General features: G+C 56.1%; 1 protein-coding gene across 7 annotated transcripts in view; it reads left to right on the plus strand.

Moving 5' to 3' along the window:
- The window catches only part of LOC309635720 (uncharacterized protein), an 85,043-nt gene that overhangs the window by 41,281 nt on the left and 31,642 nt on the right, over positions 1-12,120 (plus strand). For all 7 annotated transcript variants that reach the window (XM_082407289.1, XM_082407290.1, XM_082407295.1 and 4 more), the window contains 6 exons: positions 4,994-5,038; positions 5,938-5,970; positions 6,578-6,604; positions 9,108-9,161; positions 10,162-10,248; positions 11,747-11,800. In XM_082407289.1, coding sequence (XP_082263415.1) covers positions 4,994-5,038; positions 5,938-5,970; positions 6,578-6,604; positions 9,108-9,161; positions 10,162-10,248; positions 11,747-11,800 — 300 coding nt within the window. The remainder of the gene's footprint in view (positions 1-4,993; positions 5,039-5,937; positions 5,971-6,577; positions 6,605-9,107; positions 9,162-10,161; positions 10,249-11,746; positions 11,801-12,120) is intronic.

Here is a 12,120-nt window from a genome sequence, read left to right on the forward strand (position 1 = left end):
AGCCATGAATTCCCAGCGGGGGCATCCAGACCATTTCAATTAAAGCAGATCAGGGAGCTGAGACACGGGCCCCAGATCTGAGGCCTCGTGGGGGCTGATGGGACTCCCGCTCCGCCAGACTCCAACCCCCAGCCTGTGCTCTCTGGGCCCTGTTTCTCCTGCACTCCAAAGTCCCCAGATTAATTAGAGCTGACTTTTCTTTTTGGAACTAACTACAAAATCAACTGATCTCAAATCGAGATTACAAGCCGGCCGCCCTTCCAAAGCCCTGGCCTTCGATGGGGTGCCTGACCCCGGTAATTCCCCGGATCACTTCCTGCCGGCCCTAATTACCAGAGGACCTGGCGTTTCCGTGGTCCCAGGCCTCTCCAGTCTGGAGCTGGCTAGGGCAGAGAAGAGGGAGCCGAGCTGCCTTTCTCCCGGAAGGGAGTCCTGGGAACTCTTTAGGGAAGAGAAAGACATTAGCCCTCCTCGCCCAGCTTTTCCAACCCAGGAAAGGGCCCTGGTCCAGACTTAAGGCCTGAGTCACCTGCTGGCCTCCCCCAAGCCCTCCACTCCCCACACTTCTCCCCTGCAGAGAACAAAGAGTCCGTGAGGAGCTGCTCGGGCCCAGGGCCCTCCTCACCCGCAGCTGGGCTGCAGCGGGAGCCTCACGTTAGGGAGGTCTACGCGTCTCCCCCTGCTTCTCTGGCCTGACCTTTGCTCAGCTGGGGAGCTGACCTGGAAGCCCCCCACCTCTTTCGAGACTATGTCTTCTTGCCAAGTCCCTGCCCCGCTTGTTCAACAAACAGTAAATCACCAATTAAGAGCAGAGCACGACCGGTTTGTGCTCCAAGGAGCTCGCTTCCATCCTGTCATCTGGGTAAAGGATGGGTCCTCCCACCTGGAAGCGGGACCAGACTAGAGAACCTATTGATGCTGGTGCGAACTCTGCGCAGGGGCAGCTGGAGTCAGTGGCGTCGTAAAAGTGGGGGCTTGGATGGCCTTCAAGGTCATTCAGGGCAGCCACTGTGCTCACCCCAGCACTTGGCCACAAAGACTGGAGTCCACCCCTTCCAGGCCAGCCAGCCAGCATCCTTGGTTCTTGGCACCAAGGTTAAAGAGCCAGTCTCCCAGGTGGTAGGCAGGGCAGGGCTGGCCTGGGGGTCGCAGGCTGGGTTCCACAACAGCAACCACTGCCCATGCTCCGTGCATCTGGGGCAAGACCCTTTGTAATGCTTGGAGCGCCCACTTTCCCAGCTGCTGGATGGCCCGGATCCGGTGGCCGAGCTCCCTGCTGGGAGGACAGGAGGTACAGGAGATAAATTGGGGCCCTCGCGTTTTGGCAGACTATGAGCGCTCCCTCCCCAACTAAGACGTTAGTGAGTTAGTGGATCTAAATTTAGGACAATTCCAAACGTAAACCTTTTAAGCAAAATAACTTTTACGAAGTGAAACGGGAAAGAAGGAGCCTCTAGATGTGCTCTTGCGAAGCCATGCCACGAGGAAAAGCTCTGTGCACACGCTGTGTCAATGTCCTCCCTTTAGCAATGGCCCCGGAAATGCTCCCCATCCCCAGTCCCACCACCCCTGCAAACGAATGCCCTGCCCTCAGCCACCCTGGAGTCCTTGATCATGACTCTCAGCCTGCTCTCACCTCTCCCACCGTCCAGAATCAATGTTTTCTGGCGCAGAATGAGCCCAGCCACCGGTTCAGAGGTCAGGCTGGGGCAAGCCCCTGGAGACAAGCCCTGGAGAAGGAGACTGATGAGAGTGGAATGAGCCCGCAGGGTGGGGTCAGCCGGGGCCACCCCTGCTTCCTGCCCAGCAGAGGGGTGGGAAGTGAGGGAGGCCCCGAGATGGGGATCAAGGGAGCCTGGGTCACCTAGAGAATTAAGAGACTTGACCCAGAGGGGAGGGAAGGGGCAAAGGTCAGCCACCCTAACGAGGAGGCTTGCCTCCTTCGAGGCTCCAAGGGGCCCAGATTTCCCCGGAGTGTGCGGTTGTATCTTTATATACAAACCAACATGGGCTGGAGACAACCCCGATTAGCCCGGAAACCCTCACTCCCAGGGTTCTGCTCTGCACAGCTCACGGGGAGATTGGAGAGCATGGGCGGACCCCAGCCTCCTCCCCTGCTGAGGCATCCCAGGCTGTCCTCTGGAGCAGGAGGAGACCCACTGAGCCCCTCGAAGAGCCGCAGTTTTACCCAGAGCTAACGTTCCCTCCCCCACGGAGCCTTGTTCTGGAGCTGCCAACACACCCAGTGTCAGCTCCTCAGCTTTGGCCTCTCAGGAGCAGGGGTGGGTAGGAAGTGTCTAGTCCAAGCCCACTTTGCAGACCCAGAGAGAGAAAGTGACTTATGCAGGGTCACACAGACAGCCTTTCCTGACTCCCCGCCCAGCTCCCTCGGTGGAGGTGGGAAGGTGAGGGCAGATGTATTGGGGGAAAGCTGAGGGAAAGATGGGAAGAGGAAGAATGGGGCAAACAGGAGGTCCTTGAATAGTCAGGGACGCCCAAGCTGACCTCCCACCTGTACGCCCCCACCCCAGGGAACTCTGCCTGGTGTCCTCGGGGCTGAGTCAACCCAGTTGGGTTGTTTGGAATGTGAGCAGGGGTCCTCCAAAGGAAAGAGTGATGGGGCCATCGGCTGGCGCTCTGCAGCCACTGTTGCCAGACTTCTGATGAAGTCCTGTGGCGCCCTCTGCTGGCCGTAGAGCAGAACTGTGCTCACAGGCCGGCCCCGGCTCAGCTCTTTTCCCTGGTGCCTGTGGTTAAAGACACAGCCCTGGTCTGAGCACTGACTTTTCACCCCTATGGGGCACAGACCTGAGGGCCATCCAGAAGAGAGGGCTTTGCCCTGCTTTTGGCCTGCAGAGGGTGTTTAACGGAAGCGACGGAACACCAGTCCATCTGATGCTTGGGGTTGGCCGAGAGAAATGGGTACCTGCACTTGGCAGACAAAAGACCTGTGTCCAAATCCCTGCTCTGTGTGACATTGGCAATCATACCTGGCCTTCCAGAGGCACGGTTTGCTCACCTGTGAAACAGGAATAACATCCACTCCCTCATTGATTAGAGGGGATTCTTAAAGATTGAATAGAAGAAGGATGTAAAGGCTTAACTCAGTGCCAGACACATAACAGACACAGTAAATGACTGTGCCTTTCTCCACTCTTTCCCACAAGAGGGATTTACCAGAATTTAGTGCCTGAGGCAGACCTGGGGCACCAGCTTGTCTGCTGTGGTCACTCCTGAGTCCAGCTCCACCACCCCTGCCTGTGGCTCAGGGGTCCTGGTGGGTTCGGGTGAGGGAGGGCTCCTGCATTTGGAACTAAAGTTTCTGGGCCTTTTGCAGAATTCAGAGACTTGGCCCAAAGAGGATGGGGGTGAAGCCATCCCCAGCAGACATGATTTGTGTATGCAGGTTACATACACACAGTGGTTCCCGCTGCACTGAGGAACCAGCACTGGGCTATGGGGCAGAGCAAAAAGCTTCAAGGGGAGATGGCATTTGACCAGCACCCCAAAGATGAATAAGCTTTTGAGCAGAGGAAATAGCAGAAAGGCAGAGAATTCTGAAAACGGGTGATGTTTTCAGAGAAACAGTGTAGGTGTCGGGATGTGAGGCGATGAGGCCAGGAAGGAGCAGGGGTGGAATGCCACGCTCAGGAGCCTGGCCCCTTTTCCACAGTCAACGCCGGGCGGTGGCAGTTTCAAAGTACAGGAGTGTTACTGTCCAGTCTGTGTGTTGGACGCTTTTCTGGATGCCAGCGTGGAGGCCCAGTCATGGAGGGGAAAGGTTGGAAGTAGCTCCAGCCTCTGCAAGGAGAAGGGTGGGCCAGGGCTTCCTGTAAGATGTCAGGGAAGGGATGAGGTCAGCTGAAAAGATGGAGGCCAGGTGGGGCCATGTTCCCCCTCTGCCTGTGGGATATGCAGCGTGGCCTCCAGGCCACAGGGTCTGAGCTGCTACCACACATGCTGCACAGCGTCCTGAGCCCTGGCTGGGGCTTACACTGGGACTTCTTTTGGGGTTCCACTCGTGGAGACAAAGGCCTCCTTCCTCCCCTGCACCCCTCCCTCTCTGACACAACAGGTAAGTCTTGGCTCACCTACTCTCGGCCCCCAGTTGTTGCTGGCTGTCACCTCCAGCCTCATCTCCTCCTGGTGTGTCCTTCCAAGGAGGGCAGGACATTCCCTGTTCTTCCTGAGCTCACTCCTCCCCTTAGATTTGGCATTTTCGCCAGGAAGTAAAGAGGTTGCACAAAAAGACAGGACACTGCCGAGATGGTAGAGCAAAGCCCAAGCGTGATATCCTGGAGAAGCAGCCCCGTGACTGGTGCCTCTGGCCAGGCAGGGCCAGGAATGCAGAGAAGTGGGTGGGCTCGGGGGCTCCGGGCCACGCCCTGCCTCCATCCACAGTCCCCCACCGCCCAAAGCGCAGGCGGACCCTCCCCGACCTGGGGCCAAAGCCCTCATGTCCTCGGGAAGAGTTAGACCCAAGGAACCTGGAAGGAAAAGGACCCCAGGGAAGAGGAGAGGCCGGAGCCCCGTCTGGCTCAGCCAGCAGTACCACCCATGCAAACGTGCAGAGTGAAAATGGGCAGAAGGCAGCAGGCCAGGGAGGGAGGGAAGGTATGCAGTAGGCAAGTGGCCAAGTGGGCGGCTCAGGCCCACGGCCCTAGCCCAGGCCCCCGTCAGGCAGGAAACCTTGTGCAAGTCCGCTTTCCCCCTCCCTGGACGCAGGCTCCTGGTGGGCCTCTCTCTGGGGCTCTTTCCTGCTCTGTGGTCTGTGACTTGGGACCTTGTGCAGGTCCACCTTGCTGAGGAGAGTGGCCCACCGTGGCTGCCGGCAATGGTGGGGGCCTCAAAGCTCCTCATGGGCTGGACGGTCATCCCAAGCTTCCACAGCAACCACTCTCACTGACAGCCTTGCAGGCCATGCTTCCAGGGCCAAGACCTTGGGCCCTGAGTCTGGTCCTCTTCTCACTGTTTCTCTTGTTTCTTCCTTCAGGGAGAACGGGGCATGCCAGGGATGCCGGGCAAACACGGAGCAAAGGTACGCCACCCCCAGGCAGCTCCCCCAGCCCCAGCCCTCGCTCCCAGCTCCTCCTCCTTCCCACATCCTGTCTTGCTGTAAAGACAGGAGCCGGGCTGCACATTTCTTCCCGTCCTCTCCCCTTTGCTGCCTGGCCTGTCTTCCAGGCAGGGGTGCTCCTTTTTGGCCCATGTGCCGTCACTCAGCAGTGCCCTCCCGACATGGCCAGGCCTCCTTGTGGGCATCTGTGGGTCATAAAAGTCCTCTCAGGTACCCCCAGCTCTGGCTGCAGTTCTGAGACCCATGTGGGAAAATCACCTTCACTTGGAATTTACTAAGTGGTGTGCTTGGCAGCCTATTTACCTCAAAGTTGGTGGTCTTGGGCTGATACGGAAATGGGGTTCACTCCCAGACGCTCCCCAGTCCATCAGGGCTTAGGGCCAGAGAGCTCCCTTGAGGAGAGTCCCACGGGCACCCTCAGGGTCCATGAGCTTGGTGAACTCAGCCATCTACTGTTGTCCCCCTTCCCTGTGGCTCTCCCTTTCTCCCCTTTCTCCTCCATCCCCTCCTCCTCCCTTCCTGTCCCAAGAAGCCCTCCCCGCATTCCACCCAGGGATGCCCCTGTCTAGCCCAGCCATGGGCTGCCTGACACAGTGCCCTGTGAGTCCCCCAGGAGGGTCTAGGGGCTGAGCAGGTGGGTGGGAAGCCCAGGGAGCCCAGCTGAGCTGTGCAGAGCCTCTTCCTCGGGCCCACTCCCTCTGTGCCAAGCTCAGCAACCCCCTTCCCTGTGGGCCTGGGGGCAGGCAGAAGCCTCCACATCTCGCATCTCTCCAAGAAGAGGCTGGGAGAGGAGGCTGGCCACCTCCTCTGTGCTTCCCGCTGGGTGAGAAAATTCCCATGCCTTTCCTTCTCTCTGCCAGGGGGCTCCTGGAATCGCTGTGGCCGGGATGAAGGTCAGTGGACCTTGTAACTCAACACCTGAGGGGCAGGATGGGAGGGATGGAGAGAGGAGAGAGTTGGGCTTCAGGGGCTCATTGGGTGGCCACTGGACCAAGGAGGGAGCAGACAGGATTCAGAACCACTTCTCTTAAAGCAACATTTATGCCAGATGCACAGATTGAACAACAGATGTTTAACTAAGCCTTGCAAGTAAGTGGCAAAGGTTTACCAGCCTCAACTAAAGGTCTTGCCAGCCTGCCAGTGTGAAAGGAACCTAGCACTTTCCTTCGCACTCCAAAATTCAGCAGATGGGCGGGGACACCCCGGAAGCACAAATGCTCGATGTGGATCTCCCAGCAGGTCACTTACAGGGACACCGTGTCTGAAGCAAATGCCCCTTCCTTCCTCTCCCTCCTCCTGGGCTGCCTCACACCTGCCACCCCTCTCACCTGGGGGAAGAATAAGGGACAGTCCAGGAGGGGCCCGAGTCCTAGGCAGAGGAAAGCCCTGGGCTGGCCAGATGCTTCCCCTACCCTCAGATGCCTTCACTCCTCTGCTCCTGCATTCACTCACTCTCGCTCTCTCATTTCTTTGCCTGAGTCTTGTTTTTTTCCCACACAGGGTGAGCCTGGGATCCCAGGAGCCAAGGTACTGATACAGAGACCACGTTCTGGGCTGCACCGAGCATCAGGCATAGGGTGGAGGTGGGAGGGGCTGCTGTTGTTTTGCTCCTGGTCCCCCCCGAAGGCTAGCCTGGGGCTGGGGACCTGACTGAGCAGAGGAGAGCCTGCCGGGAGGGGCTTGCTCCTCAGGAATGCTCTGCAGATGCCTCCCCCTTGCCTGGATCCTGGCCTGGGCAGCGGTCTGGTTTGCATTCACACCAGCTCCAGTGGTGACTGTTGCCCCCTGCACCCACAGGGCTCTGTCTCTCTCATCCAGGACAATAAGAGATGTAACATGAGAAAAAGTTTCCATGGTCAAATACGTTTGAGAAATGCAGGGTTAAAACTATTACGCAGGTGTCTTTACTGCAGGCCTTCTCAGAGCCTTTACTGTGCTAAATATAAATTGGGAAACTCTAAAAAAAAAAAAACATGCAGGGTCTTGTGCAGCATTTTCCAACTTTCTGACCAGGGCATTCTTTTTTTAAGAGGAGCGTCTTACGAGGCAAGTATTCTGGAAACACTGGTCTATGATTACTGCCCCTCGTATCCCTCACCACTCATACCCCATCCTCTTATCAGTGACTTTCTCTTCTTACCCCAAAGGGAGACCCAGGAGCAACAGGGAAGCCGGGGCCCCCAGGTTTGCCGGGAAAGATGGGGCAGAGGGTAGGATCCTGTGTCCTTGAGTGTGTGCTCCCTTCATCCTGGCCTCTGCTGGTCCCCCACTGCCTGCCCCACCCCTATGGCTGGCGTGCTGCTTGCAGTGTACGGTGGGTGCATGTGTCTCCAGGAAAAAGGGAGTGCCTCGATGGCCTGGCAAAGCTTCAGAAAATTCACACTCAAGAGCACAGCCTTTCTCCTTGAAAGCCATTGGGTACCCAGAAGGAAAGCCTAGAAGGAAGGGAAGCTTTCCCTCCCCCCACCCCCATCCCCCAGGACCTCTGTAGGGCAGGACCGCACCCTTTCCCTTAGACCTGGCCTGTTTCAGGGGGTGCCCCAGCTAAAGGCAAAGGCACAGCCCAGGCACAACAGGGCCAGCTGGGGCCTCAGGATTCACATCCCTCTCGTCACCTGGACCCTTATCTGCCCCTCCTCTCCTCCCTTAGCCTGCCTCAGGCCATTTTGTCATTCAGCTTCTACCCAAGGGCAGGTGGCAAGGGGAAGACAGCTAAAGACTTGGTGTGGCATCTTTTGTGGCTCCAGCTGAAAAGTTCATTGAGACATGTGAGCACATTACAACCCCAGGGTCCTCAATTTATATTATTACCTATGAGAACCACTAGCCTTCAGGCTATGGAGAGTGGGGCTTCTCATGCTGACCAGGCAGGGGCCTTCTTGATACTGGACACTCTGAATCAAAGTGAAGTCTTTGTGGTATAGAAGGCAGACCTGGGTGCTGGACCTGGTTCTGTCACTGCTGCAGTGAGGGGTCGTCCACAGTCTCGGAACCCCTTCATTTCTGCAATGAGAGCAGGGCTCTGGGACTTGTGCCATAAGGGAGAAAAAGTGTTCTTCAGGAAGAAGCTAGTTAGGGAGGAGTACTCGTGTACTAGGGCTGCCCTAACACAGGACCACAAACTGTGTGGCTTCTACAACAGAAATTTATTGTCCCACAGTTCTGAGGACAGAAGTCTGAGATCAAGGTGTCGACAGGGTTAGTTCCTTCTGCGGGGTGTGAAGAAAAATCTGTTCCGTGCTTCTCTTTTAGTTTCTGGTAGTTTGCTGGCATTCTTGATGTACCTTGGCTTGTAGAAGCATCACCCCAATCTCTGCCTTCATCTTCACATGGTGTTCTCCCGATATGCATGTCTGTGTCCAAATTTCCCCTTTTTATAAGGACACCAATCATATTGGATCAGGGGCCCACCTCATAACTTAGCTAATTACATCTCCAATGGCCCAATTTCCGAATAAGGTCACATTCTGAGATACTTGGAGTTAGGACTTCAACATATGAATTTTCATGGGACACAATTCAACCCATAATAGGAGGCAAACTTCTCAAAATATTCCTCCAAAGGAGAAGTTCTGGTTCGACGGTTTTTGTCCTCCCTAGAGGTAGGGGGGAGGTAGATGGAAAGCTCTCCCTAGAGACCAGGGGTATCTAATTGCTAGACATTACAAACATAAAAAAGAGCCAAGCGGTTTAAAAAAGCCTTTCCCAAATACTGGCATTCTGAACTGCTCGCCTGTCCCCAGGAGACCCCCAAAAGTGACTAAACGCTCCTGGCCCCTCTCCCTGCGTAAGTGCTGAGGGCCCCGCCCACACAGGACTGGGAGGATAACGACACCAGTGTGAAGTGTCCCGAGGAAGGAGTCAGGTCCCTGATGGGGTCCAGCAGGAAGCGGAGTCCTTCCGAGAAGAGCCCATGCAGGGGCAGGGAGACGAGAGAGGAAGGCCAAGGCCCGACGCTGGAGGGCTGGTGCCTTCGCCGACATCCTGGAGAAACAATTCCTAACCCAAACTGTCTGCATTTCCTCCACAGGGTGAGAAGGGGGCTTCGGGCCCCCCTGGGCTGCTCGGCCTCCTAGGGCAGAAGGTGGGTAGCAACCAGCTGTGAATGGTGGGTTCTGTGTAAAGGCCCCAGTGTCCATTCCCACCCACATTCCTAGCCCTGCACATTCACACGGGCTCCAGCACCGGAGGTGTCCCTCCCAGACTGGGGGAAAGCAGCTGGAACACAGCCAGATTGTGCTTCAGGGGACAGAGGCATGGGCTTCCACATGGGAGGCCCTGATTGGCCAAAAAAATGCCCAAATTCAAAGAATTTAGTAGCTATGACCTGGTCTGATTTCTTTGCACCAGCTCTGAAAGTGTGTTCCACTGTATGTGAGCTCCGTAAGATATTCCACTTAAAAAAAAAAAAAAAAAGACTTGGGTCAAATAAGTTTGGGGAAAGCTATATAAAACAGGTCCCTCAGAACTCTACTCAGTACTCTGTAATGGCCTATATGGGAAAAGAATCTAAAAAAGATTAGACATATGTACACGTATAACTGATTGACTTTGCTGTGTACCTGAAACTAACACAACATTGTAAATCAACGACACTCCAGTAAAAATTTAAATAAATAAAGCAGGCTCCTCAGAGAGTCATGGGCACCTTGGCCTAAGAGGCTCCTAGCACCCTGCAGTGAAAGAGCCTGTGAAGCTTCATTTCACTTTGCCTTTCCAACATTGTTTGGCCACCAGACCCCTTTTTTTGAATATTCCCAACCTGCGGAAGGAGTGTTCCAGGGACCACACTTTGAGAAACACTGCTCTAGATCCTGGTCCTGATGGGTGTCTTGTTCTAGCTCTACACCCGTTCTCCTTCAGTAACCAGCTCCATTCTCTCCTCAAATCCCACAGCCAGGTTTCTGAAGGCCTCTGGTCCCCAGCCATCCTGGAGGCCACAGTCCCTTAATGTCCCCCAACATTCAGCATAGACTGAGAGGCAGTCTGCTGCCTTCAGTCCTTCGAACTGTGAGGGGAGAAAAGACAGGGATCAACCACCTTCCTCCAGAGCTAGTGATGGTAACTCTACCTTCCACCCCCAGGGAGAAAAAGGTGATGCCGGCAACTCCATTGGAGGGGGCAGAGGGGAGCCTGGGCCCCCAGGGCTCCCTGGGCTCCCAGGGCCAAAGGTGAGTCTTTCCCTGGGATCAGTGCTCAAGGCAGATGTCTGCCTGTGGCCTTTATCCTTAGTCCATTTTGGGGACTCCGTGTCCTGGGCTCCTTGCCTTCTCTCCTGCTCTGTGTGGTGTTTCCAGTGGATTCTAGAAAGGTCATTTGGACCAAGCGTCTGCTTCCAAGCATCTCTAGGGCAGATGGATGGTCTCATTGATTCAAATGGCTGTGATGTAACTGACTCAAGGACCAATGGCTGCAAGGTCTTAGGACAACCAGAAAGGCCCCTAGCTTAGGCTCTAAATCAGTTGCAGGTCAGGGATCAGCTGGGCCCACCTGGTGTGGCGCACTGCGGGGAGGTAAGGTTGCAGCAGTGGGACAGCTGCAAATGGGGCTGCCCACACTTTCCTTGCGGAGGGTGGAAGCTGCAGTGGTAAGACTTGAGTTCTGCCAAGCGGATGCCTCCTGCATTGCTCGGTTTATTTTAGCAGCACAGGGAAATAAGGGGGTCTCTTGCTTAGCTTATAAGGAAAGGAGTAATTACTCTGCATGATTTGAGGCAATACCCTCATTCATTCCACCGACGTTTATCAGGGACCTGCTACGGGCTGTGAAGCTGCCGAGAACCTGCCCTCGGCTTGCCCACCATCTAGCAGGAGAAGCAAACCCACAATTCGCAGGAATATAGTGTAGGGAGCCACAGGGAACCCCACAGACAGGCAAGATGAAGTGGCAGGAAGGGTCTCGGGCGCAGCGCCACATTCCCACGTGACTGTGGTGAGAATAGAGCTTCCCTGGCACAAGCACCCAGCCTCCAGGGCATGCCCGGTGCTGAGCCTGTCCCGCTGACCCTGAAGGGCATGGATACCAGGCACGTCTTGGGTCTTGATTTGTGGTTGGGGAAATCTGGTCACTCTTGTCCCTGTATCCTAGGACAAAAGGAAGGGAAAGCTAGAAGACTGTCCCCAGACTCATGTCCTCTTTCCAGGACCAGGCAAAATCTTGAATGAATGAAGTATTTGGAGTGGGCCGCCTCCTACCTCTCCCTGCTCCTCCTGTCCTAGGCCTCCTGGGCACCCCATCCCCACGTGCCCAGGCCCCTCCCGCTCCCCTCTGTCCCCCAGACAGGACCTGATGTGGTGTGTAAGAGTTCCAGGCTCCAAAATGACCTGCCTCCTGCCCCTGGAGGCTGATGGCAGTCCACAGTTAGGGGCCTCGACAGAACTGGGCACGCGTGTGTTAACCGAGACCTGAGGAGGGCCTGGCAGCACAGAGCCCAGAGGAGGAAGGGAGTAGTCAGGGAGGGCTGCTAGGAGGAGGTGAGACCTGGGTGGGGCCCAAGGGTGGGAAGGAGTCAGACAGGTGGAATGGGGTGAGTTAGTAGAAGCCAGCAGGGAAAGAGACAGAGACCCAGAGACACTTACTAGAACATCAATAGCAAGACCATCTTTTGCCCCTGAAGCAGCAGTCCCAGCCGCCCCGTGTGCCCTCACCCATCTCTCTCCTCTTGCCCAGGGGGAAGCTGGAGCTGATGGCCAGGCGGGCACCCCAGGACGGCAAGGAGACAAGGTACAGGAGCCCCCAGATCTAAGAGCTGCAGGATGAGGGTCAGCTTGGGAGTTCAGAGAGAGAGACAGAGAGAGAGTCTTGGCCGTCCTGCTGCTGGGCCTCCAGGCACAGGGCTGACGGCCATGACTCGTGCCTACCATCTCTCCTGGTCGCCTCGGGCTTTGGAGAACTTCCACTGAGACGGCGGCCAGGCAAAGGCAGGCCCAGGGATGGGACGCTGGATCTGGGGAGAGACCCGGAGCCCCTGCTTCTGCTAGCTCCCACAACACTGGTAAAGACGGGGCCCCACTTCCCTCCAGCTACTCCCTGTGGATGGGTCA

The sequence above is a fragment of the Balaenoptera borealis genome, assembly GCF_965194805.1.
Source record: "Balaenoptera borealis genome assembly, chromosome: 10".
Lineage (NCBI taxonomy): Eukaryota > Metazoa > Chordata > Mammalia > Artiodactyla > Balaenopteridae > Balaenoptera > Balaenoptera borealis.